Source organism: Hippocampus guttulatus, chromosome 12, assembly GCF_054856545.1.
Source record: "Hippocampus guttulatus isolate MCC_2025c chromosome 12, RoL_Hgut_1.0, whole genome shotgun sequence".
In the NCBI taxonomy this organism is placed as follows: Eukaryota; Metazoa; Chordata; class Actinopteri; order Syngnathiformes; family Syngnathidae; genus Hippocampus; species Hippocampus guttulatus.
Genome location: NC_141272.1, coordinates 307,193 through 328,257, shown reverse-complemented (window position 1 = coordinate 328,257; position 21,065 = coordinate 307,193). Strand labels below are relative to the sequence as shown.

The 21,065-nt window shown below is 55.3% G+C and overlaps 2 protein-coding genes across 5 annotated transcripts; one reads left to right on the top strand and one right to left on the bottom strand.

Annotated features, from left to right (window-relative positions):
- Positions 1-2,974: 2,974 nt before the first annotated feature.
- On the bottom strand, positions 2,975-14,588 carry timm50 (translocase of inner mitochondrial membrane 50 homolog (S. cerevisiae)). 2 transcript variants are annotated; one of them, XM_086124720.1, is made up of 13 exons: positions 13,786-14,588; positions 12,769-13,191; positions 11,905-12,070; positions 11,207-11,238; positions 8,158-8,179; positions 7,892-7,994; positions 7,293-7,351; positions 7,092-7,211; positions 6,099-6,203; positions 5,399-5,497; positions 3,825-3,981; positions 3,646-3,752; positions 2,975-3,547 (listed from the first exon to the last, which is right to left on the bottom strand). In XM_086124720.1, the coding sequence occupies exons 2-13, from the start codon at positions 12,973-12,975 to the stop codon at positions 3,423-3,425; spliced, it is 1,302 nt and encodes a 433-aa protein (XP_085980846.1). In that variant the 5' UTR covers positions 12,976-13,191; positions 13,786-14,588; the 3' UTR covers positions 2,975-3,422. The 2 variants fall into 2 exon arrangements, with proteins under 2 accessions (XP_085980846.1, XP_085980847.1); XM_086124721.1 differs by lacking the exons at positions 7,892-7,994; positions 13,786-14,588 and having other exon boundaries at positions 12,769-13,171.
- On the top strand, positions 13,529-20,706 carry clip3 (CAP-GLY domain containing linker protein 3). 3 transcript variants are annotated; one of them, XM_086124705.1, is made up of 14 exons: positions 13,529-13,682; positions 14,956-15,316; positions 15,467-15,606; positions 15,893-15,986; positions 16,065-16,226; positions 16,299-16,417; positions 17,248-17,484; positions 18,011-18,146; positions 18,243-18,380; positions 18,524-18,655; positions 18,836-18,959; positions 19,028-19,098; positions 19,184-19,256; positions 19,330-20,706. In XM_086124705.1, the coding sequence occupies exons 2-14, from the start codon at positions 14,971-14,973 to the stop codon at positions 19,382-19,384; spliced, it is 1,827 nt and encodes a 608-aa protein (XP_085980831.1). In that variant the 5' UTR covers positions 13,529-13,682; positions 14,956-14,970; the 3' UTR covers positions 19,385-20,706. The 3 variants fall into 3 exon arrangements, with proteins under 3 accessions (XP_085980831.1, XP_085980832.1, XP_085980833.1); XM_086124706.1 differs by having other exon boundaries at positions 13,561-13,682; positions 14,969-15,316; XM_086124707.1 differs by lacking the exon at positions 13,529-13,682 and having other exon boundaries at positions 14,975-15,338.
- The last annotated feature ends 359 nt before the right edge of the window (positions 20,707-21,065 follow it).

Genomic DNA, 21,065 nt, shown 5'->3' with positions numbered 1-21,065 from the left:
CATATTTTCCCACTTTTTTCATTCTTAGTCTTCCTCTTGCCATCGTTAACCTCCGCATCCCGAGAGCCCAGCGGACGCCTTCCATCCGTGCGCGTCTCTCTCGCCGCACATGGAAATGGCCTGCCTTCGAAACCTCATTTCATATATCATACATATATATAATATATCCACACACACACAGTATATGTGTGGAGACCGAGGTCAGGGCCGAAAAGCGCTGGCTTCTTCCCTCACCGGGGCGGCGCGTGGCTCCCGTCAAACGAGACGCGCCCACGCGCCCGCTTGGGCGCGTGCGTCCACGCGAAGCAGGCACGCTCCAACTCTTGCTGGTTTGCGCGTGGACACGCGCCGGAAACAAAGACAATTCACGACAGGCAGTGAGGGAGCGCGCCCAGTAACGCGGATGCGTATTCGATGGCGCGCCATCTGCCCATTGATCGTCCCCCCCCCCCCCCCCCTCGCAACCCGTTTGCCACGCGCCCTTTTGTTCGCGCGTGGGCAGGCAAGGGCGCGTGAAAGAAAGGTGTGAAGCTCCACTAAAGGCAAGCGGCGTGTGAAGGCCTCGCGTCTCCCCCGACCTCCTCCTCCCGCCCGGCGGGGTGTCGTGGGAACGTCTGCGGAGGTGTGACCGCGCGTGACGAGTCATAAAAGTCAGGTGAGAAGAGGCCAACAAACGGACGGCGAGCGGGGGGTTCGTTGAGGTTTTTGGAATCTCGTCCCGTCCATCTTTTTTTTTTGTGGACGTCTTCAAGCACGAAATGTCGCCATCTCCGCTCCGCTCAACAATAGTTTTACGACTGAAAACTGGAGCGTTTCACCAAGTTGCCCTTCGTCATGACGCAAGACGAGGACCCGAATTCACTTCGGGCCACTTCCGGCTGTCACGTGAGGACGCCCGAGCGCAACGCTCGGGCCGCGAAACACAAGCGCGAGAGGAAGACAAGCACTCGGCTTGGAGATTCGTTTGCGGCCGCTTGGTGATCATTGACGAGAAGGCAACGAGTCGGGACGGCTGCTGCCGAATCGCGACAAAGGCTTTCGCTTTGTTTTTCCATCTCGCGGACTGCAGTTGACGCGAAGGCGAATTGCAACGGAATCCTGGCCAAGCCCTCATGCACAACAAAAGGTCTCGGTGAGAAAGACCATCATATGAAAGCCTTTCGACAAAATGCAAAGTGTGAAAGCGTGCAGGTGTCACTTTTTAGCCGCTGCAGTTGGTGATTAGCATGTTGAATTTGTGTCCTTTGTCATAAAGCAGGCAGTGCTCCCATCTTTTAACCCCGAAAGAATCGCCATCCATTGATTTGTCAGGTTCAACCGAACTTTCTCATGGACGGACGGGACCGGCGCAACCATTGACCCAAACAAGCAAAACAACTCAGAAACCGAATCGACTCATTCTTGATCGCTCACCTTCTGTTGTCTTTTTTTTTTTTTTTAAGCTTTCAGGCATACGCAGCAGCAAGGGGGGGGGGGGGGGCGACAACATCGACAAGCCAAACATGAATCCTTTACCCGTTGCCAAGGGCGTCCCCGGAGGCTCGTTTCCGGGTCTGGTGACGTTCACGCTCCACGTGGACACTTGAAGGCTCGGCCGCGACAAAAACTCCAAGCCACCAGTCTGGCTTCATCGTGCAAAATGTCTTTTCTCGCTTCCCTTACGGCAGGGTTGTCAAAGTCAGTTCCTGGAGGGCAGCTGCCCCTGCACGTTTTCCAAGTCGCCCTGTTGCAACACACCCGATTGGAATGAACACGATCACCGTCGGGCTTGCGCAGAGCTTGCTGATGATCAGATCATTTCAATCAGCTGCGAGTTTGACAGCCCGCTCCTTTACTCTTCATTTGATTCTGCAACTCTTCTCACCAAAGTGGACGACTTCGGCTTCCCCGTTTGGTTTTTCTGCTCGGCACCACAAATGAGAGCAAGCGGCAACTTTCAATCAAGGAGAGGGTTGAAACTTTACGATGCTTTTTTTTTTTTTTTTGGTCATTTGGCCTCGCATTATACGAACGCATCGGAACCTGAAGTAAGTCGACGTTGTTTGTCATTTTTGATGATTTTTTTTCCCATGATGCCTCAGACGTGACAGCAGCCGTCCAACGTAGACAAAAGCAGAAAGTGAAGATGTGATGTCATCGTTCCCAAGCAGACCGCGGCCAGATGATCAAAGGCCTCCAACATTCTTCTGCGTTTAATTGGCTCTGCCTTAACGAGCTTTTGCACCAAACTTTACGCGACTATAAAAGAACTGCGAGCGCAACTTGTACGGCGCCGTGCGTGCGAGCCTCACGCCCGCGGCGGCAAGTACAAACGGCAACAACAAAAAAGTTGACGACCGCGAGAGCCAGCGGGACGCGCGACTGCCTTCCCGCAAGATTCCTGGCCAGGTGCGGATTCCTGCCGACACGCGGCGCTTCAGGTTTGCGCCACAGTACCGCCTCCTGCCACCGCATGCCAGGGCAGCACCGAGCTATCCCGAACGACATGCAGCGCAATGAAGAGCGACGAGAAAAGTCACAAGCGTTTGCTCGAAGGAAGGCCTGCAGCGCGCGTGGCAGGAGACGACGACTTGCGTTAGCCCGTCGGAGGCATTTAGCACTCGCCGTGACTTTGACCAAATTGGGACCGGAGTGGTTTCCGCCTCAAATTGACCAAATTTGGACAAAGGAGCTTTGAACCCATTTGGACACGAGATGCTTGCACTTGAAATTGACCGAATGCGGACGTGACATTTTTTTTTGCCCAAAATGAACTGAACAGGGAGGACGAGCGAGCCTTCTGCCCCAATTTGAGCAAACTTTGAAAGAAGAGGTTCGCACCCGCGTTTTGGCGACATTTGCGCTTGCGGATGAAATTGACCACATTTTGACTGCCCGAAACGACATCTCGTCCTATGCCCAAACGTGAACATCTTTTAAGTTTCTGCCAAGTAGCGATAAAAGAAAAAAAAAAATTGGGCCTTAGGGAGACAGACTTCTTTGACTTTTTAATTGATGTCATCTTCCAACATACAAACAAGTGACAAAAAACAGAACAAGACGACCTGGAAGATGACGCGTCGAGCCGGTGTAGATGGAAATGTTCATTAAAAAAAAAACCACACGAGCAGAGAAGAAAACTGGTTCTGACAAGAAGCGGTCACGTGATAAGACGGCGTCGTCGCCATCTTGTTTGCTTGTGATGACATCATCGGCCACCATCTTTGTTGCAGTCACTGCGACGGTGTCCATTTTGTCGGTCGTTTGTCTTTACTGACGATTTGGCAGAGGCCCGGTCAGATCCGAAGGGGCGGCCGGTTTCGACCCCCCCCCCCCCCCGAGCCTCCCAATCCAATGAGACGCTCCATTCCCTGGAGGGGGAGGGGCCAGCCAAAGCTGCGGTCGCCCCAAAAAAGCAGCGAGCGTTTTGATCGGGGGGTCCGTCAAGGCGTCTCGGCCGCCCGCTCGCTCACTGCTGCTTGGAACGCCAAAAGCGCGACGCGATGGAGCCCAGAGACAGGCCCGATTTCTTCTGCTGCGACCGCTCGCCCACGCGCTGCTCCTCCTCCTGCACACACGAACGCCGCTCGTTGAAATGTCCGCCACTTATCGACATGCTTGAGTGGCGACCGGGCCGCCGTCCGTAAGCGGAGGCGCGGCGCCCACCTGCGCCAGCTGCGCCTGCCTGCGCTTGAAGGCCTCGATGGGGTCGTCCTCGGCGGCGTAGTTCTCCAGCACCGAGCGCACGTCGTCCACGCCGCTCAGCGCGATGGCTGCCGGAGAGCACAAAGCGGTCGTCAGCTGGCGCTCGCCGCGCTAACGGCCGGCCGGGCGCGCGCGCTTACTCTTGAGGAAGCTGGCGAGGTCGTAGAGCGCGCGGTCGTCCGAGTTGCCGTCCCACTTCTTGAGCGCCATCCCGTTGAACGGCTGCAGGCGGAAGGCTTCGCGCTTGCAGTCCACCACGATCACCTTGCTGCCGTCGCGGTTCAGACACGACACATCCTGAGAGCGCGCGACACGGAACGCATTTCAATAAACGCACAAAAACGAACACGCGCACATGGAGAGTCGCGCTGGCTGTCGTTGACCACATTAAAACCCCCAAAACACACAAAGTAAGATCGCACAGCAAAACAAAAAATAAACGGCAGCAAATTGCAAAAACAAACAAATAATGAACAGCAAATGACACCCCCCCGCCCAAAAAAACCAAACATTCGACAGCAAAATCATAGCAAATGAAAACTAAGCCAGACAAAAGCGAACCAGTAAATGAAAATACTACGAGATGGGGACCCAAAACCAATCAAGACAACAGCAATGGTTGTCCCCCCCCCGGACAAGAGGCCCACCCCCCTTGCACATCGGCGGGCCCAAAAGATGACGCACGTGCTCCGAAACCAATTCGTGGCGTGACGGCGACACGCATTCTTGTCCTAAATGCCGCGTAGCGGGAACGACTCCGGGATGCCGACGAGCGCATCGTCGGCAAACGCCATCGAGCAAAAAGATTGCGGACGGAGCGCGGCCCGCGAGCTCGCCTCCCTTCTCAAGGTGCGACGCCTGGCGGAGACCAGATAAGGCGTCCTTCCGATCACCGACGGCGGCTCTCGCTGACCCCGAGACAATCGCTGAGCGTTGCGCTTTGGGCGGAAGCGCCAAAGGCCGCAGTCGCCGTTCATCCGAGCGCCGCGTCGCTCCTCGCCCGCGGCGGCGATGGCAGGATGCCAGCCGACGAACAATGGCAGGATGTCGTTTCGAGAGACGCCGATTCGGCGCGGGCTCCGGGAGCCCGCCTTGGGAAGATGGCCCGCCGGGGGGGAGCGAGACGCGCCGGGTCAGGTGGCTTCCGAGGAGCCGACGCGTCCGCGGACAGCCGATTCAACCGTACGCCGAGAGACGCTAATCGGCCGGGCGGCCATCGTTTTTAAAGGAGAGACGTCCCGCACCAGCATTCTGTCGTTGCGCCACCGCCAAAGCACTACTTTGATCCAAAAACAAACTCCTCAACTTACTTCAACATAGTTCTCTGGCACCAAAGCAGGACTTTTTCTCAAAAGGAAACTCCTCGACTCACCTCGATACGGTGCTAATTAGGGGGCGCTACCAGCGATCGGTCATGCCGATCGACGCAAGGCATCGGCCTGAGCGGCGGAGGCTCGTGCTTTGCGACCTGCGTCAAGTGAAGCGTCTCCTCTGCCTTTCCTCGACACTCCGCGTGTGACGCCAACGGAATCGTAGCGTGAAAGGCGTACGGATTTTTTGCGGCCTCGTGGACGATCGCCGTCGGAACGGGCGGCGTGCAGTACAACCCCCGATGGGAACACCCCCCGGCGCTAACGCTAGCCGTGTGGCAGTCAGTTCCCAGGCCACCTCTTGAGCAACGCGAGCGACCGATGGCGATGCCGATTCAACGCACCTTGACATGATGTCCGTCCATGTAGCGCGTGGCGTCTCGGAAGAGGCGATACAGGACAAAACCCTGAGGGTCGATGCCGTCGATCAAAGGGTACGCCGTCTGGGTGCACAAAAGACCTTCAACTCGCACCGATGACACTTTAAAAGCAACCGCGGCGGCATACAAAGTGCTTTGCAGCAAGTAAAATCAGACCTCGATTAAAAAAAAAAAAAGGAATAGTAACAGTCACATCTCAGCACATAGGGTTCCGGCGAGTTAATTTAAAGACCGCAGTTTGTTTCCTTGGGTCATCTTTGACATCGACATTTTTTTGATGCTCTATTAACGTGGGAAAAGTACCAATTTGACAGGAGGGCAAATACTTTTTCATGGCACCGTACATCCAAAAATACATTAAAAAAAAAAGGCACAACATTTTTTGAACATAGTTTGAGTCCTCAAAACGCTTCCCTTTAGACTTACTGGAAACATTTTTGGGAGACAGAAAAACACTCTTTGCAAGCACCAAATGAAACGAAAGTACAAGTCTGCATTTGTTGCTCACAATTGCTCTGCTTTTGCGACACCTCCAACTGGAAAACAATAAAAGCAGAGGCCAACGGAGCGCATGCTTCCAGCTCAACGTCGGTGGCCTTGTCACTCCAGGATGATTTTGGCCAAGGGGAGTGTGTGTGTGCGTGTGCGCGTGATCGCAGCTCACCATGCCGGTCTCGGCGGTGAAGATGATGATCTCGTAGAGCGGCGCCAGCTGTTGGAACAGGTAGTCGATGCCGGGACGTTTCTTGAAGCGCCAGCCGGTTGCCAGCTGGAAGCGCGCGCACCAAGCGCACGCCGTTACACTTTGGCCGTCGAGTGCGACTCGGGGAATCAGACGAGAGGAACGAGTCCCAAGAGACGGTTGCGGTGCAAGCGCGCAATTCGTTCAACGGAAGCGGAAGCGCAGACATCCGTTGCTTCAAAGGGTGCGAATGCGAATGCTCATCGTTAGCGCGGATCGGACGCTAGCATGAAGCTAGCGAGCAGAAGGCCACGTTTGACACGCAGGACGCGGGGTCGAAATGTCTTTCTTTCCCGTTTATTTTTCCAGTCGACTTCAGCCGCGAGCCGCCTTTTGTTTGCTGAGGATTCCGGTTTGCGCTGGCAAGTCGAAGCAAAACGTGCACGGTGCAAAAACAACATCCCCAAAATGGCCCCCTATGAGGAGACCCGCTGACAAAGCGCCATTTCAACTGCCAGCTGTCAGTTACGCAAAGGAACACCAATTCGAGAGCGACTCATCCGCGGCGCTCTGTCCGTCCGGCAAATGGCGAGCAAAAGACGGCCATCTTCCGTTCTCTCCAAGAAAGCCGCTTTCTTGGAGATGACTTTGATAAACGGCAAATATGCGCTCGGCGATTGAAAAACAAAGTAGACTCGATAGAAAAATAAGAACCCCTCCCACATTTCAAAATGTGCTAGCTTTTCGAGCTATCATTGGAATACTGTGACGGCGCTGGGCTTTATCATGCCGTCACAGTCCGATACCGGCGCGCGCCTTGGAAAATATCGCCAAAAGCACGGTATGTGCGTGGAGGGGGCCCGTACAGGACGGGACGAGACCAGATCGGAACGGAAGCAAAGCAGACGTGAGCAAAGAAGACCGGGCCCAACGACTAAACCAGAAGGGGACCGGAGCGCTCGAGCGCAGACGTACCGACCACTCCGGGTGCAGCAGCACGTCCGTGAGCTCCAGCACCAGCGTGTACGGAGGTTGGTAGTACGGCTCCTTCACGGGGTCCGGCAGCAATTTGGGGCTGGTGGGCTCGATGATCATCTGGCGGCATCAAGGGCGAGAGCTGACCATCTCGGGGAGCGCGCGCTCCGCTCCGCCGAGGGAGATCCGCGGCCCACCCACCTGTCTGTAGTCCTGGAAGTACTTGACGGTTCTCTTCAGCTGCTGGACCACCGGAGGCTCTGAAAGAGACGACGGCCGTTCGAGCCAAACGAGGCGACGGAGGTGCGACGCGGGCCCGGCCTCCGCCGCCTCCTCCTTCGTCGTCCGCGGCATGTTTTCGACGTGGCCCGCAAACGCCCCCTCCCCCCTCCCCTCGTGTCCACGTGCGTGCCATGTTTATGTTGCCCACGTGACCACCGAATGAAATCGGAGCAGGAATGTTCCGGAGCTTTGTGGGAGAACGACAACTTTGCCGCGTTGACGCGCGCGCTCACTTCAACAATACGCACACTCCCACACGCGCGCGCAAGCGCACCGCCGTCACCCACTTGAATGGATTGGCCAGTTGATTCTTTTTTCATTCCGGGTTCAACCGCAGAACATTTGGGCATAGTCAGGAGCTTCCCTGGCGCCGACGTAAAATGCGGGTGTGCCAAAGTGGCGTCAGAGCGCCCTCTCGTGGACAAACGCTGCACCGGCGGTTCAATGGGCAAAGCCGCGGCCCGCGCCGAGGATGATTTTGGAAAGGGCTCAAACTGGCCAATGAATCATCGCTCGACCTTTTCTTATCGTGCTCCCGTCTTTTCCAAATACTCGCCAGAGGGGCGGGGAAAGCGCCGACGTTTTCCGCACCGACGACCCCTCGCCGCTCGCGTGCATCCGCTGGCGCCGGCGGATGCGGCAAATGTGGGGAAAGAATAGAGAAAAATAGAACGCAACAAGATGGTGGACTTGCAATCCCAAAGCGGCAAATTGATCAAAAGGACGAGATAAGGTCTTTTGTGACAGCGGCGTCCAACAAAAAGAGGAACGCGGTCACACTCACCTTTGTCAAACTCATCTGGAATCTGCAAGACACAGAAAAACGAGCAACCATTAGAAAAACGAGTGTGTGCGTGCCAAACAAAAGGGTCAAGTTGGCGCCATGGGCCTTTGTGTTGTCTTTTTATGGAGAGAAGAAGAGTAGGAAGCGACTTTGATGAAGTAGCAGCGGTAGAAGGAAGAAAGAGGGCGTGGCCAAAACATGCTAGCAACGCATCTCGAGGGTGTTTTTTTTGGGGGGGGGGGGGGGGGGGGGTTCCAGCGTGGCAACCCAACGGACACGGCCGCGAGTGACGCCACAGACCGACGCCACGGAAGGGTCCTCCCTTGAGAATGGCGCTCCACATTTTGGCCGTCTCCGATTTTTCGCCATATCGCGGGATTTTGCGCCGAAATGTGAGCCGAGAGCGGAAAAGACGCAAGACTGTGCAGAGTTTGGGATCAGGGCATCCTAAAAAAAATAATAATAATCCGAATCGGCTCGCACATCCGCACGCGTACAACGGCACGTTTTTCCCTTTTTGGTGAAGTCGTCCAAATGTGCTCCCCATTCGGGCGCCATTTCACTGAGGTTCCTCGAAAACGCCAACGACGTAATCCCGTTTATGGATCGACTTGTTTCCAGCTGCCGAGCTGTGAGCCAGGACGGCGCTGAGCTTTGGCGCAACCTGATGGACAAGCGAGATGGCGCGACCCCTCCCTCTGCACGCAACCCAGCGTAAGACTCTTTTAAAGATCGGCGGGAACACCGACGGCAGGAGCGGCTCCCGAGTTTTTATTTGATGAAATACCGACTCGGCCAGCAAGCGGCGCGAACTCGGCGCGGTGAGAGCGGGGGAGACGCGTTCCCGCAGCCCCCCCGCCCCCCATCAGCGACGCTTGGGCAGCCCCGAGGTGCGACCGGCACACGACGGCATTTGCATCACGGCGCCGCGAGAATGAGTTCTCGTCACCTCGTTAGCACGTGCGCTCCAACGCTCTTGCGGATGGGAGCGCTCGCTGGATGGAAACGCACCTACTTGACGCTTCCGTTGACCAAAAGCCGATGCCAAGTCAAGTCACAACCATTTCTCTCCGCCCTTCATCCCAAACAGTCCGAAGGGGTGGTATTCGTGCATTCACCACCTCCCTTGAGCTCAGCCCTCAGGGGGCCAAGGAAAAACTCCCAAAAGCCCATCTGGGTAAAAAAGCCAGAAACCTTGAGAAGGGGCCGCAGATGGGAGGATGACCGGCCACGGACGCCGAGGGGGCGACGTCTGACGCGCCATTGGACGGCGCAACGTTTGTCCGAATGAGATCCTAGTCCACGGGTGGGCAATTATTTTTTGCGTAGGGCCACATGACAACCAGAAAATATTATGGAGGGCCGGATCAAAAGGGTGAACGAAATTCGACATAATATGAATTGGATTTCTTTATTTAAAAAGCAGTATTTTGCATTTTTTGGCACGTTTTTCAGACTTTAAGAGTACATTATTCCGTCGTATCGAACGGGATTTGCTCGACTTGGCGCTACTGCGGGCTTCCGTATGGTCTCCCCCTTCCTCCCTATGCTCTGCAACTTCAAGTAACTGCGCCACCCGGCGTTGAAATGCCTGTCATTACAAGTCCAAATGAAACGAATGCAGTCGTTGACATCGAACCTTAATTGCGTACCAACCTTCGACGGGCCGAATTAAAAAGACCGGCGGGCCGGATTTGGCCCGCGGGCCGTAGTTTGCCCACCCCTGTCCTAGTCCCTCAAACGAGATGAAAAGGCTGCGCGGAGGGAGGGCGGGTCTGAACCCGCTCGCTCCACCGAGAAATCTTGGGAGCGGCGAGCCCGCTCGCTGGGCGCAAATGTCCAGAACCATCGGAGCGGAATCCCGACGGGCGACGTCCGATTGGGTCGTCATCCCCTCTCCGGATCACCGACGCCCAGTCGAAGCCTCCCCACCCGCTCGGCAGTTAGGCGTCACCGGGGCGAACAAAAGCCGATCGATTTACAAAAAAATGTCTTTTCCCTCAAGTCGTCTTCAAAGAAAGCAGAATTTAGATTTTCCCAGCAATTGAGTCACAATTTTACAAGAACCAAGGAAGCCTTATCTTCTCCTGGAAGAAAGAGTCTTCTTTTGTTTTGTGTGCCGATTATGGGGGGGGGGGGCTTTAGACTTCTGACAATAAAGCCTTTTAGTTTGGGACAAAAGCGGTCTTTTTTTAGTTGGTGCTGTTTTTGTTTTATCAAAAAGTCTTGTTTCACAGAAGGAAAAGGTCACAGTGCGTAACAGTGCCAAAATAGAATTTTTATTTAATATTCTCGACGACCTCTTGGGCCGTCTTTTCTGAAGTGTTCAAGGTTGGAGTCAATTTTTCTCCCAAAAGGCGTCGAGGGCAAAGAGCCACCGCGCAGAACGGAGAATGACAGATGGCTGCGGCCCGAGCAGAGCCCGTTTGGAGCAAAACGCCGACAGAGACGTCGTCACCCTCCGCGATGACGTCGAGCGCCGAGAAAAAGGAAAGACGCCGCCAGCGGCCGTTCCAAACAGCTCCGCCAGTCGATGCATCTCTCCCGTTTCCGGCTCGTGCATTCAGCACAGAAATCAAGACGGAAACGCGCACCGATCGAAAGAAACCCGGCGCGTGTTTGGGGGGCCAAATAAAAGGTTTCACACAGCGCTGGCTTCAAAGCCAAGCGGGAAGCCTTTTCGGCAACAAAAGGATGCGCCGCGGCGCGTGTGAAAAGTGTGCCCTTTGAACTCAAGTGCCGTAAGTGGGCCGATCGGGATAATTTGGTCCCTTTGATGCCCCCCCCCCTTTCCCGACGTCACCGCCCGAGGCGCAAATAAAAGTCGAGTCACGCCAAAATCGTCACGCCCGCCTCAAAGGGGCCCGCGTCGCACGTACGCGCCAGCCGGCGCGGCCGCGTGGGACAAAAAGCGAGAGAAGTGTGCTGCGCGTGTCGGGTGGGGTGGGGGTGGGGGGGGGGTTGTTGTGGGAGGGGTCCCATCAGCGCATGAAAGGAAAACACTTCTGTAATTGGTTGTCTTTTTTCTTTGCGTGTGCTTGAGACCTACCCGATTGCCTTGTTCGTCCACTGAATTGGTCCCTGAAAATGAAGCAAAAAGACAAAATACGTGACATTTTTCCCCCCCCCACGCACCCAAGTCCATCAATTCAACACCTGACAAGTCGGGCCCGCCGTTCAATTGGAACGTTTGACGTTTTGATTCAACGTGAATGGAATGGATGCCACCCGGCTCATGATGCATTTCCCAAATGATGCTCCCCAAAGACGGCAGCGCGCCACTTTCGGGCTTCCCTTAATTCCAGGCGAGCAAAAATAAACTCTTTCTTTAAAGGCCAAGTGTGAAGCCAACGTTTGAGTAGTACTTGGGGCTGAAACCGTTTCAAGCATACTTTTTCCATCGCAAGCCTTGCGATTGTTGTCCTTGAAGTGACGTCACACTTGCGCCTTTATCGTTCGCCAGGATCTCACTTCGGGAAAACATTTATTGTGTCAAATTTACAAACGAGACATTGTCCTTTTCATGCTTCATGCTTCAAGGCATCAATTTGACTCACAACTATGGATTTTTTTCGAGACGGGCCTTAAGTCAACAAGAGAAGATGCGGGTGTCCGGCTTTGACAAGGGAACACCCGCATTTCAGGCTCGCTTCACCCAGAGCGCATATCTGCTCGAAAGACGCCAACATTACAGATGCAAGAGGGCAGGAGAGAGGCCGGACGGCGAGGGGGGGGGGGGGCGCTCACCAAAAACGTAGATGATGCTGACGGCGCCGCCCAGGCCCATCAGGCCCGCCAACCTCAGCACCATTTTCTTGGCGTAGGCAGTGTTCTCCTTCTGCTTCTTGTCACCGGCCGCCTGCTCGCCGACGGCGGCGGCGGCTTCGACGGCCTCGGCGGGAGGAGGCTGACCCTGCATCACCACACGTGAGGTGTTAGTCGCTTGGGTTAGTCTCCTCTTCTCCAGTTGAACAACGCTTGCCCCGAATCCGCACGAGTCCGGGCAGCAGCAGCTCCTCATCTCCGATGCGTTTCGACTTTCTTCTCCGGCCGTGACTCGGCAGGGTACGCTTCACTTGGCTCGATTCGAGATGCGGCACAGCCCGCATTTGAAATGGAAACGTCGCTGACGATCGGCTTCATTTGAACATGGCGGCCAAAGTTGCGATGGCCACTGAATTTCCATGAATTGTGCCGTCTCAGTTTACTGCACCTCCTTATTCAAGACAAGTGAGTGGACTAAGGAAGAGGGCTGTAACTATCGCAAGAAATGGGACAGAGGACACCGAAGGGGAGGGCACTGCTGTGTTCCTAACCTTCACGCCAATCAAATGTAGGCGCTAACACAACACATCGAAGCGAGCGCGTCATTTTATAAGGACCTTCCAACAGTCATGATGAATTGGCACACGGATACTTTTAAATGTCTGCCAGTTGTCATCACTCGTCGATACTGCCTTCACACACAGCAACACTGGTGTGTGTGTGTGTGTGTGTGTGTGGAGGGGGGGGATACAGTTTGCTCTTCTCGCGGTTAAACACGCAGAAACACTTTGAATTGCAGTTGGTGACAGTGCTAGCACGCTAGCAGTAGCACCCGAAGCGCCTCACCTGACTCTGCTGTTGAAGCCGCTCCTGGAGAATCGCCTGGGCCAGACCACTCGTCGCACCGTCGTGCCCGGCCGGCGGTTTGCCCGTAGACAGCGTGCGTACGACGGCCACCGTGGCGGGCGACGAGGTGCCCGCCACCCGGCTCCGAAGCCTGAAGAGGCCCCGGCTCGCTCGCACACACATGGGGAACATACACGTAGCCGACATTTTGAATGGCGGTCGCCGGCGAGCGCTTTCGCGTCTTCCACTCGGAGCTAAAGGACAAACGCGCCCGATTGGTCGCGCTTGTGAGTGAGGGCAGCGACAACCTCTCAGCGATGGCGGGGGGCCTCTGGTGGGCGTACTCGAACTGTCCTGGCCAATCGGAAGCAAGGACGTCACAATTCTTCCATGTTGGTTGAGGGCAAAATCCCCCAATCCCACCTAAAATGTGTTTTGTCTAGATTATACAAACATAAATCTTACATTTGCAGAGCGATTTTTTTCTATACATTACGGCAAAACGGTGGTATGTATGATCAAATATTAATTTATATGACGGGACCATTCATTCCTTTCTTGCTTGACAGTGTGATTTAATTAATGCATGTGCGTGGAATAAAAAGAGCAGAAACGATCCGCGGTTATGAAGTCTGCGCGCGCGTAATAAAATTCGTCTCACTAGTGACTCCTATTTTTTTTAAATTAATGTCAGCTATTTTGAATGAACAGAAAACCTTTGGTCTAAAAACGTCAGAGTATATTTCGGATGACGAGAGGGGTAGTCGAGAGAGAGAGAGAGAGAGAGAGAGAGATCCAGGATCATTGCCATTCACAACCATCCTCTTCTTCCTCCTCCTCCTGCACATCATCATCATTGTTGTTGTGAGAACGGATCGTACGTCGACATTTAGCAGCAAGTGGCTTGTTTTCAGGTAAACCAAAAAAAAAATCTATCTGTATATTCTAAGCATCTTTTTTCTTTAAATTCGCCGATTGGTGGTCGCGTCCGGCGTGCTCGCGGATGCGCGTTGTTACCGTGTCACGACGATGATGGGGAACACGAAAGCTTGATCAAATAGAAAAAAAACCCTCGTTGTTTTCGCGTCACAAAGCATCTTGCAAAGAAAGACAGTGTCGGTTCTCATCATATATCCTGATGATCGCGCGAGCGTGCGCTTGCACTTGATTTTTGGCTGTGCGTTTTTTGCTGCGCACGTTGGCCTTCGAAGCGTCTCGTTGACAAATGTTTTGTTGGCCAGCCAAATCACCAACGGTTTAAAATGAGAAGAGCACACGAGGATACACGCGGCGCGTGTTTGTGTTTATTTGTAGCGACGTTTCCCGGGGATGTAAAATGGAAGCTGAAAGGAGGGGGAGGGGGAGCCACGGCCTTCATATGCACAGGATGCGCATATGAAAATAGAAGAAGAATATGCACGTGGACTTATTTTCCATCTGTATGTTTGTAATCCGTTTCCTCGCGTTTGTCTCCATCGTGGATCTTTTGTTGTCATCGGGAGCAAAATGCAAGCAGGCTGAGCTTGAGGTGTAAACAAGAACTTGAAGCGATGCCTTGGGAATACGCGTGACCCGAATGAGGTGTTTCGAGATACGAGCCGTCATTTTTCTTCTTTGCTCCGACTTGCCTGGCCAACTTGAGATACCAGCAGAATGATTGTCAACAGTGCCGTTTGCCTTTGGAGATTGCATTTTAAGCTCGCATGAGCCAGCTTGGGGTCCAAGGAAAGCACCGAGGGCCGCAAGAGCTTTCCTGCTTCCAAAGTGACAGCTCGCTGATTTCTTGCGTGCAAACACGATGGACATTTGCATTGTGAAGGGAGGGGCTGCCGTTTGGATTCCACGGGGCTTGCTGTCCGTTTGCTAAGTGCACCGCCGACTTCCAATGAGGAGCCGTGACGGACTAAGACAAAAGACGTGTTTGTGGAAGCGCTGAGCGAGCAAAGGTTTTTGTCACCGTTGACACTCGTTCAGCTTTGGGTTCTTTGTACTTACTATTCAGTAAGTGAATGCAAAATCAAACACGGGTGAGCAATTCTTCAGTTTGTTTGTCTCTTTCCATCATGGCCAGAGCTGGCCCACCAAATCAGTTTTGGTGCCGCACCAAAGCAAATCAAGTGTGTCTACTTGCATGTTTCACGCGATGCACGACGGCGTTTTTTTTTTTTTTCCCCTCCACTTTACCAGCTCTCACCCGCAGCCATGACGAAAGAGGAGAGCCTGGAGATGCAGGAGAAGGAAAGGCACGACCGCGAGGAGCAGGAGGACGGCAGGGTCCAAAGAGAGGAGGATGAGGAGATGACGGAGGAAGAAGAGGAGGACGAGGAGGGCGGAGAAAGAGCCCAAGATGAAGACGAGCGCGCCGGGGAGCATGAGGACGAGGGGCAGCGGCAGCCGCTGGGCGACGAGTCCTCGGGCAGAGAAGGTGACGGCGCGCCCGACGAGGGCGAGCCGCCGTCTGTGTCCGCGCTCCAGAGTCCGGTCCGCGAGACCCGACGTCGGGCCATGGTGCACCCTTCTGCGCAGGCGCCCCTTCCCAAAGACTACGGTGCGCCACACCAAGGACTTCGGTAGTGCATGCCACCTTAGCCACGTGACGGGAAGCGTCCAGCGCTCCGACTCCCACCCCCGCTCGTCCTCTCTTTGTTTGTTTGTACGTGTTTGTAACGTCGACTTTGCATTTCTCTCCGGCGTCCAGCCTTCACCTTCTTCGATCCCAATGACCCGGCCTGTCTGGAGATCCTCACGGACCCCCGGACCACCATCCCGGAGCTGTTCGCCATCATGCGTCAGTGGGTTCCCCAGGTGCAGCACAAGATCGACGTCATCGGCAACGAGGTGAGGGCGCCCTCGGCTCGGCGCAGTCGCTCGTTCGGGGCGACGGCCGCGAAGCAAAAGAGGCGATGACGCGTCGCGCTCCACGTGTTGAAATCCTGGCGTGGCCTAGAAAAGCACCAGAGCGGAGAGGTTGGAATCCAGCGAGGCGGGCTCTGTCGCGACTCAGCAGAAACCTGACAATGAACGACACTCGAGTGACATCGGGCGGAGTTGGGACACTCGCCCCAAAATTCAACTTCAAGGCCGATCCAAAGTATGCGCGTGTCTGCTTGGGTGTGTCTACCAGATCCTGAAACGCGGTTGCCACGTGAATGACCGTGACGGATTGACGGACATGACGCTTCTCCACTACAGCTGCAAGGCTGGCGCGCACGGCGTTGGTGAGACCTAGTCTCCGGTTTTGGCGTCGCAAAAGAGGTTGTGCGCACGCGTTAGTTTGCCGTTTCGCCTGCGCATAGGCGACCCGGCGGCGGCGCTGCGCCTGACCAGCCAGCTGATGTCGCTGGGCGCCGACGTGAGCTTGAGGAGCCGTTGGACCAACATGAACGCTCTGCACTACGCCGCCTACTTTGACGTTCCCGAACTGGTCCGGGTCCTGCTGAAGGCCGCCAGACCCAGAGGTAGACTCGCGACGGATCATCGGGGTCGGCGAGTTGTCCGCCAAACTCATTTCCGTTCACGTTGCGCGGCAGTTCTGAACTCCACGTGCAGCGACTTCCACTACGGGACGGCTCTGCACATCGCCGCCTCCAACCTGTGTTTGGGTGCAGTCAAGTGTCTTCTGGAGCACGGCGCCAACCCCGCCGTCCGGGTCAGAGCTTCTTCTTCTTCTTCTTCCGTTTGTTCAAACGTTGAAAGCCATTCGGGTGAAAACATGGCGCATGTCGTCACTCAACGGGTTCCGTCGTCGCGGAGCGCAGACAAAAGTCCGGCAGACCCAACCTCAAGAAAGCAAGCAAGGGAAGGCACGCCGCCCGGTGCTTTTGGCGCAAGTCCCGAAAAAGTCATTGAGGCGCTTCCCAAAAAGGGTGACGCTTGCCCGTCGGAGGTGTGGCAAAGCACGACTCAAATCTGAATCTGAATCTAAGGCCTTTCAGCTCACTTCGACATCGTTCCTCGGCACCGAGATGCCACAGAATGGCAGCGGCAGCAGGCCGACAAGATTGACAACTTCTGGATCGAAATGGAAGCCCCCGTGCCCGGCTGGGACAAGAATATCTGACACGGTCAGCCACATTTGTCGTTGGCGCCGGTCGCGCGAGAACCGGGCCGACCGCGCCACGGTCTCAGGAAACGTACGAGTGTGCTGCTGACATGGAAATGTCAGGGGCAGCACTTTGAAAGCGATTCGCTCTGGGAGCCCGATTCCAAAAACGATGCCTTCGCAGAAAGATTCCTACTCGTTTGCACGTAGACGGGATCCGAGCGAATGAAAACCGGGCTCCCATGAGACGGCGAGGCACACCTAGATAAGACGGGAGCGGACGGCGAGCAAGGGCTCCCGCTGGAGACGAATCCAGGGCAACCGGAAAAGTCCAGATCACGCCATGCCAAACGTCGTCCGATCAAAACGCAATGCGAGGCGAGTCCAAAACGTCAAGCAAAACTCAGATCGCCAGACGGCGCTTTTCTTCTCCGCAGAACGAGAACGGCCAGGTCCCCGGCGAGGTGGTCCCTGACCCCATGGACATGAGCCTGGACAAGGCCGAGGCGGCCATGGCGGCCAAAGAGCTGAAGCGGCTGCTCCTGGACGCCGTTCCGCTGAGCTGCAACCTTCCCAGAGCCACGCTGCCCAACTACGACAACATTCCCGGCAACCTGATGCTGTCCTCGCTGGGCATGAAGCTGGGGGAGCGCGTGGTGCTGGACGACATGAAGGTCAGAAGCACGTGTAGCGCGCGGGCTTTTGCCGAGAGACTCGAAAGCAATTTCCACCATGAATCCAAAGATTCAAAAAAAGTCGGTCCTCGTTTTCTCCTCCCCAACTGGAAATTTTGTCTCTTCACATCCCGACGCAACCCATTGGGTCAGAACGCCACCGCCGGGGGCTTCCGTCCCCCGAACATTTTGCTTGGTAATCTTCCCCGGTCTCTGACACCGGACGGCTTGCCTCCGGAGAAGCGTCCGGTGGCCGACTGCCGAGAAGCATTCCCTCTCTTCACCCGTTTCGACAAAACCTCACTAGACGGTCTCTAAATCGGTGCGAACGCCAGCGCCACGGGCTCTCTCGTCTCAATCTGGATGACTTACTCCAGAAGGCAAGAACAGGCATCCTCGAACAGGTTGCTCTTCCGCGGCGTCTGATCCCGGACCACTCGACTCGACGGACCCGCGTCGACAATGGAATGACCGCTTTCTTCTCCGAGAAGCATCCTTCCGACGGCGAGTTGTACCCGTCTTGCAGGCTGGGACGCTGAGGTTCTGCGGCACCACAGAGTTCGCCAGCGGGCAATGGGTCGGCGTGGAGCTGGACGAGCCGGAGGGAAAGAACGACGGCAGCGTCGGCGGCGTTCGCTACTTCATCTGCCCGCCCAAACTCGGTAACGTCGAGTCCCGCGCCGCCGCCGCTTTTTGTCTCCGCCGTGAAGGATACGCATGCGGAAGGTGTCCGTGGTTTTCTCCCTTCTGGTCCGCAGGGATCTTTGCTCCGGTGTCAAAGATCTCCAGGTCTGCGGAACAGAACCTTTCCTCCGTCACCTCCACGCCTAGGACCCCCCGCATGGACCTGGCCTCGCGCCTCGCCGGGAAGACCAAGAAAGGGAAAAAGGAAAAAGGCAAGACGGACATCGGGTATCATTTTAGTTCCAGTCACTGGCGGTCTCGTGGTACACTGGCCTGACTTGGGAACAAGCGGTGTGGGTTCAGTTCCCAAGAATGTGTGTGTGTGTGTGTGTGTGTGTGTGTTGTCTGTTGGCAGCCCTGAAAAAGAAGTCGTCAGTCGTTAGTCTGGACCCAGAAGGACTGAACGCTGAGGTTGGGGATCAGGTCTTGGTGGCCGGGCAGAAGCAGGGCGTTGTGCGCTTCTTTGGAAAAACAGACTTTGCGCCAGGTCAGACACTGCAAAGTGATGGAAAAATGGCAAAACCTCTGGACATTCTTACATGTTTCTCAGAAGTCTCGCACATCGCCGGCTTTGGTTTCGCCGGCTTGATTCGCATTGAGCCGAGTCCGTTTCTCACGCCGGAGGTTTCGAATGCTAATAGCTCATGTCACATTTCCATCCCGCAAGGTTTATGGTTCGGCGTGGAGCTGGACCAGCCCACCGGCAAACACGACGGCTCCGTGTTCGGGGTGCGCTACTTTAGCTGCCTCCCCAAATACGGCGTGTTTGCCCCACCCTCCCGGGTCCAGAGGTAAGGCGTTTCCTGCCCGCCGAAGTGAAGTCACGCGTCCGGTTTTTACACCGTCGCCGTTCCTTCAGGATCGGCGGAACCAAGGAGGGCTCCCGGAACGAACAGAACTCCGCGGTGAAGAAAGTCCACCAAGTCACCAGTGAGTATCCCCCGACGGCCTGATGGACGGCCGCATCCGGTCTGGGGTTGGCAGGGGAATTGGCATTTTTGGTGTTTTGTTGCAGTGTCCCAGCCCAAGCGTAACTTCAACACGGTTCGTTCTGCCAAAGATCTGACCTCCGAGAGCTCCATTTCGAGGTACGCCAGACCATTTGTCACCTCCGGAGGGACTAAATGTTCTGGCAACTTGACCGAGGATCCTTGTCTTTAGGTTGCTGTTCTGCTGTTGGTTCCCGTGGATGCTGCGAGCTGAGGTGCGGTCCTAACTGCGTCCCGCGTCCCTTCTCCTCCTCCAGCAAACCCATCACTGTCGTTGTCCAACCTGGTGAAAGCCTTTTGTCCCTCGCTCTCAGCTCACGTTTCTTCTCCAGTGTTTCCTCGCACTCTTCTCGCTTAGCCGTTGGAAATCTGTAGTGCCTTGTTGAAATGTTGAGCAGATGTTCCGCGTTCCCGCTCAAGAAACCCTCGCCGCAGTCGCCCACAAACTCCTCTCTCGCGGTTAGCACCCCGCCTCCCTAGCTCGGCTAACGTTAGCTCCGTGTTTCCTTTTTTTCATCTCGCGGTGCCGGAGGCGCCGGCGCGTTGATCGAGAGTTGAAAGCTTCTTCGCAGAGACGTCTTTGGCAATGTGAGAAGGGGGCGGGGGATATTTAAAAATCCGTTGATCCTTTTTGTCTGCTGCGTGCTCAGAAGAGAACATCAAGTTTTGTTCGGCCTTCGGCGAGCGGCTCCATCCCGACCATCCACCGGATCCCATGAGTTGATCGCGAAACTTGTTGGAATTGACTCGATCGTAGACCTCGTTGAAATCAAGTCTAAGGCCGTCCCAAGTTTTGACCGAAACCGCTCAGTGAGCCAAAGCTTCAATTTGAAAAGTCCTCCTTCAGCCTTTACGTTGCCGCCTTACTCTTGAGCGAGTTTCAACTTTTTTGTTCCGGATATTCCCCAAACGGCAGCTTCCCGTCGTCGACCTCCTTTGTTGCTCTCCAACAAGCGGCATGGCATGTTTCTGAAGGCCTTCCGAACGTCACCGATGACCAAGCCCTCGGCAAGTGGACGTTACCCCAAGTATGTCTTTGAAAGTTCCCTCTTGTGGTCATTCGGACCGTCCCAACTCGAGACATCAGCCGCTCTCCGCCCCGATCCCGGATCCGCTCGTAATTCGGCGCATTCTCCAGCATTGGACTTCCTCTGCTTTGACCACTCGGTGCCGGCGGTGAGTCGCGGGTTTGTGGTTCGTCGTATCTCTGGTGAGCCATCCAGCGGCGTACGGCCAAACGTGTCCGGCTCATGTGACGTCTCGTCATTATTCATGAGCGTAACCCGAAAGGCCGAAGCTAACAACAGCGTACGTATTATTTGAGAAGATCGCCGAGTGGGCTTCTGGTTCCGAGTTCTTCTTCTTCTTCTTTCCGTCTGATGTGCGAGTGTGCATCGGTGCGTCCCTCTGGTTGACTGCATGCTGTGCACTGTGATCCCCGTGGACTTGCTCATCTACTCACGTTGTCTTTAGCATGGAAACGCATCCACTCATAGGAGCAACTTCTGCCATTCGGTCAATAGTAGCCCAAATAAAATATTTGATGTTGGTGTTGTTTTTATTTCCTGATTCCCTCTTCATTCCTTTGACTTGTTTTTGCGGCATCGCAGACCCGTAGCACCTGACGGGGGGGGGGGGGGCTGACTTTGGGCCGGAGGTGAGCGCGGACGCGACTGCGCTCGGGACTGAGCCAAACGCAAATGTTTTGCTTGTCGGGAGGACGATGATAATGCGTTCAGGTGCGTCGGGGGTGGGGGTGGGGGCGGGGCCGAAGGCTTTGTTCTCCGCTGCTGTGGCAGGTTTGACCCGCCGCACTGGTGCTCGGCGGTTCTTGAACCAAACCTAAATGACATCAGAAAAACTCAAATGGGGGAACAATCGCCGAACGCTCCATCTGGATCATGTAGT

What these genes read in the sequence shown, in the direction of transcription:
- timm50 (XM_086124720.1), bottom strand. Translation starts at nt 12,975, where the DNA reads ATGTCGGCTACGTGTATGTTCCCCATGTGTGTGCGAGCGAGCCGGGGC. An exon ending in GGCTTCAACAGCAGAGTCAG is followed by an intron (nt 12,071 to 12,768) that starts GTGAGGCGCTTC and finishes GTGGTGATGCAG; the next exon opens with GGTCAGCCTCCTCCCGCCGA. An exon ending in TCACCGCCGAGACCGGCATG is followed by an intron (nt 5,498 to 6,098) that starts GTGAGCTGCGAT and finishes TTGTGCACCCAG; the next exon opens with ACGGCGTACCCTTTGATCGA.
- clip3 (XM_086124705.1), top strand. Translation starts at nt 14,971, where the DNA reads ATGACGAAAGAGGAGAGCCTGGAGATGCAGGAGAAGGAAAGGCACGAC. An exon ending in CATCTGCCCGCCCAAACTCG is followed by an intron (nt 18,147 to 18,242) that starts GTAACGTCGAGT and finishes TCTGGTCCGCAG; the next exon opens with GGATCTTTGCTCCGGTGTCA. An exon ending in CCACCCTCCCGGGTCCAGAG is followed by an intron (nt 18,960 to 19,027) that starts GTAAGGCGTTTC and finishes CCGTTCCTTCAG; the next exon opens with GATCGGCGGAACCAAGGAGG.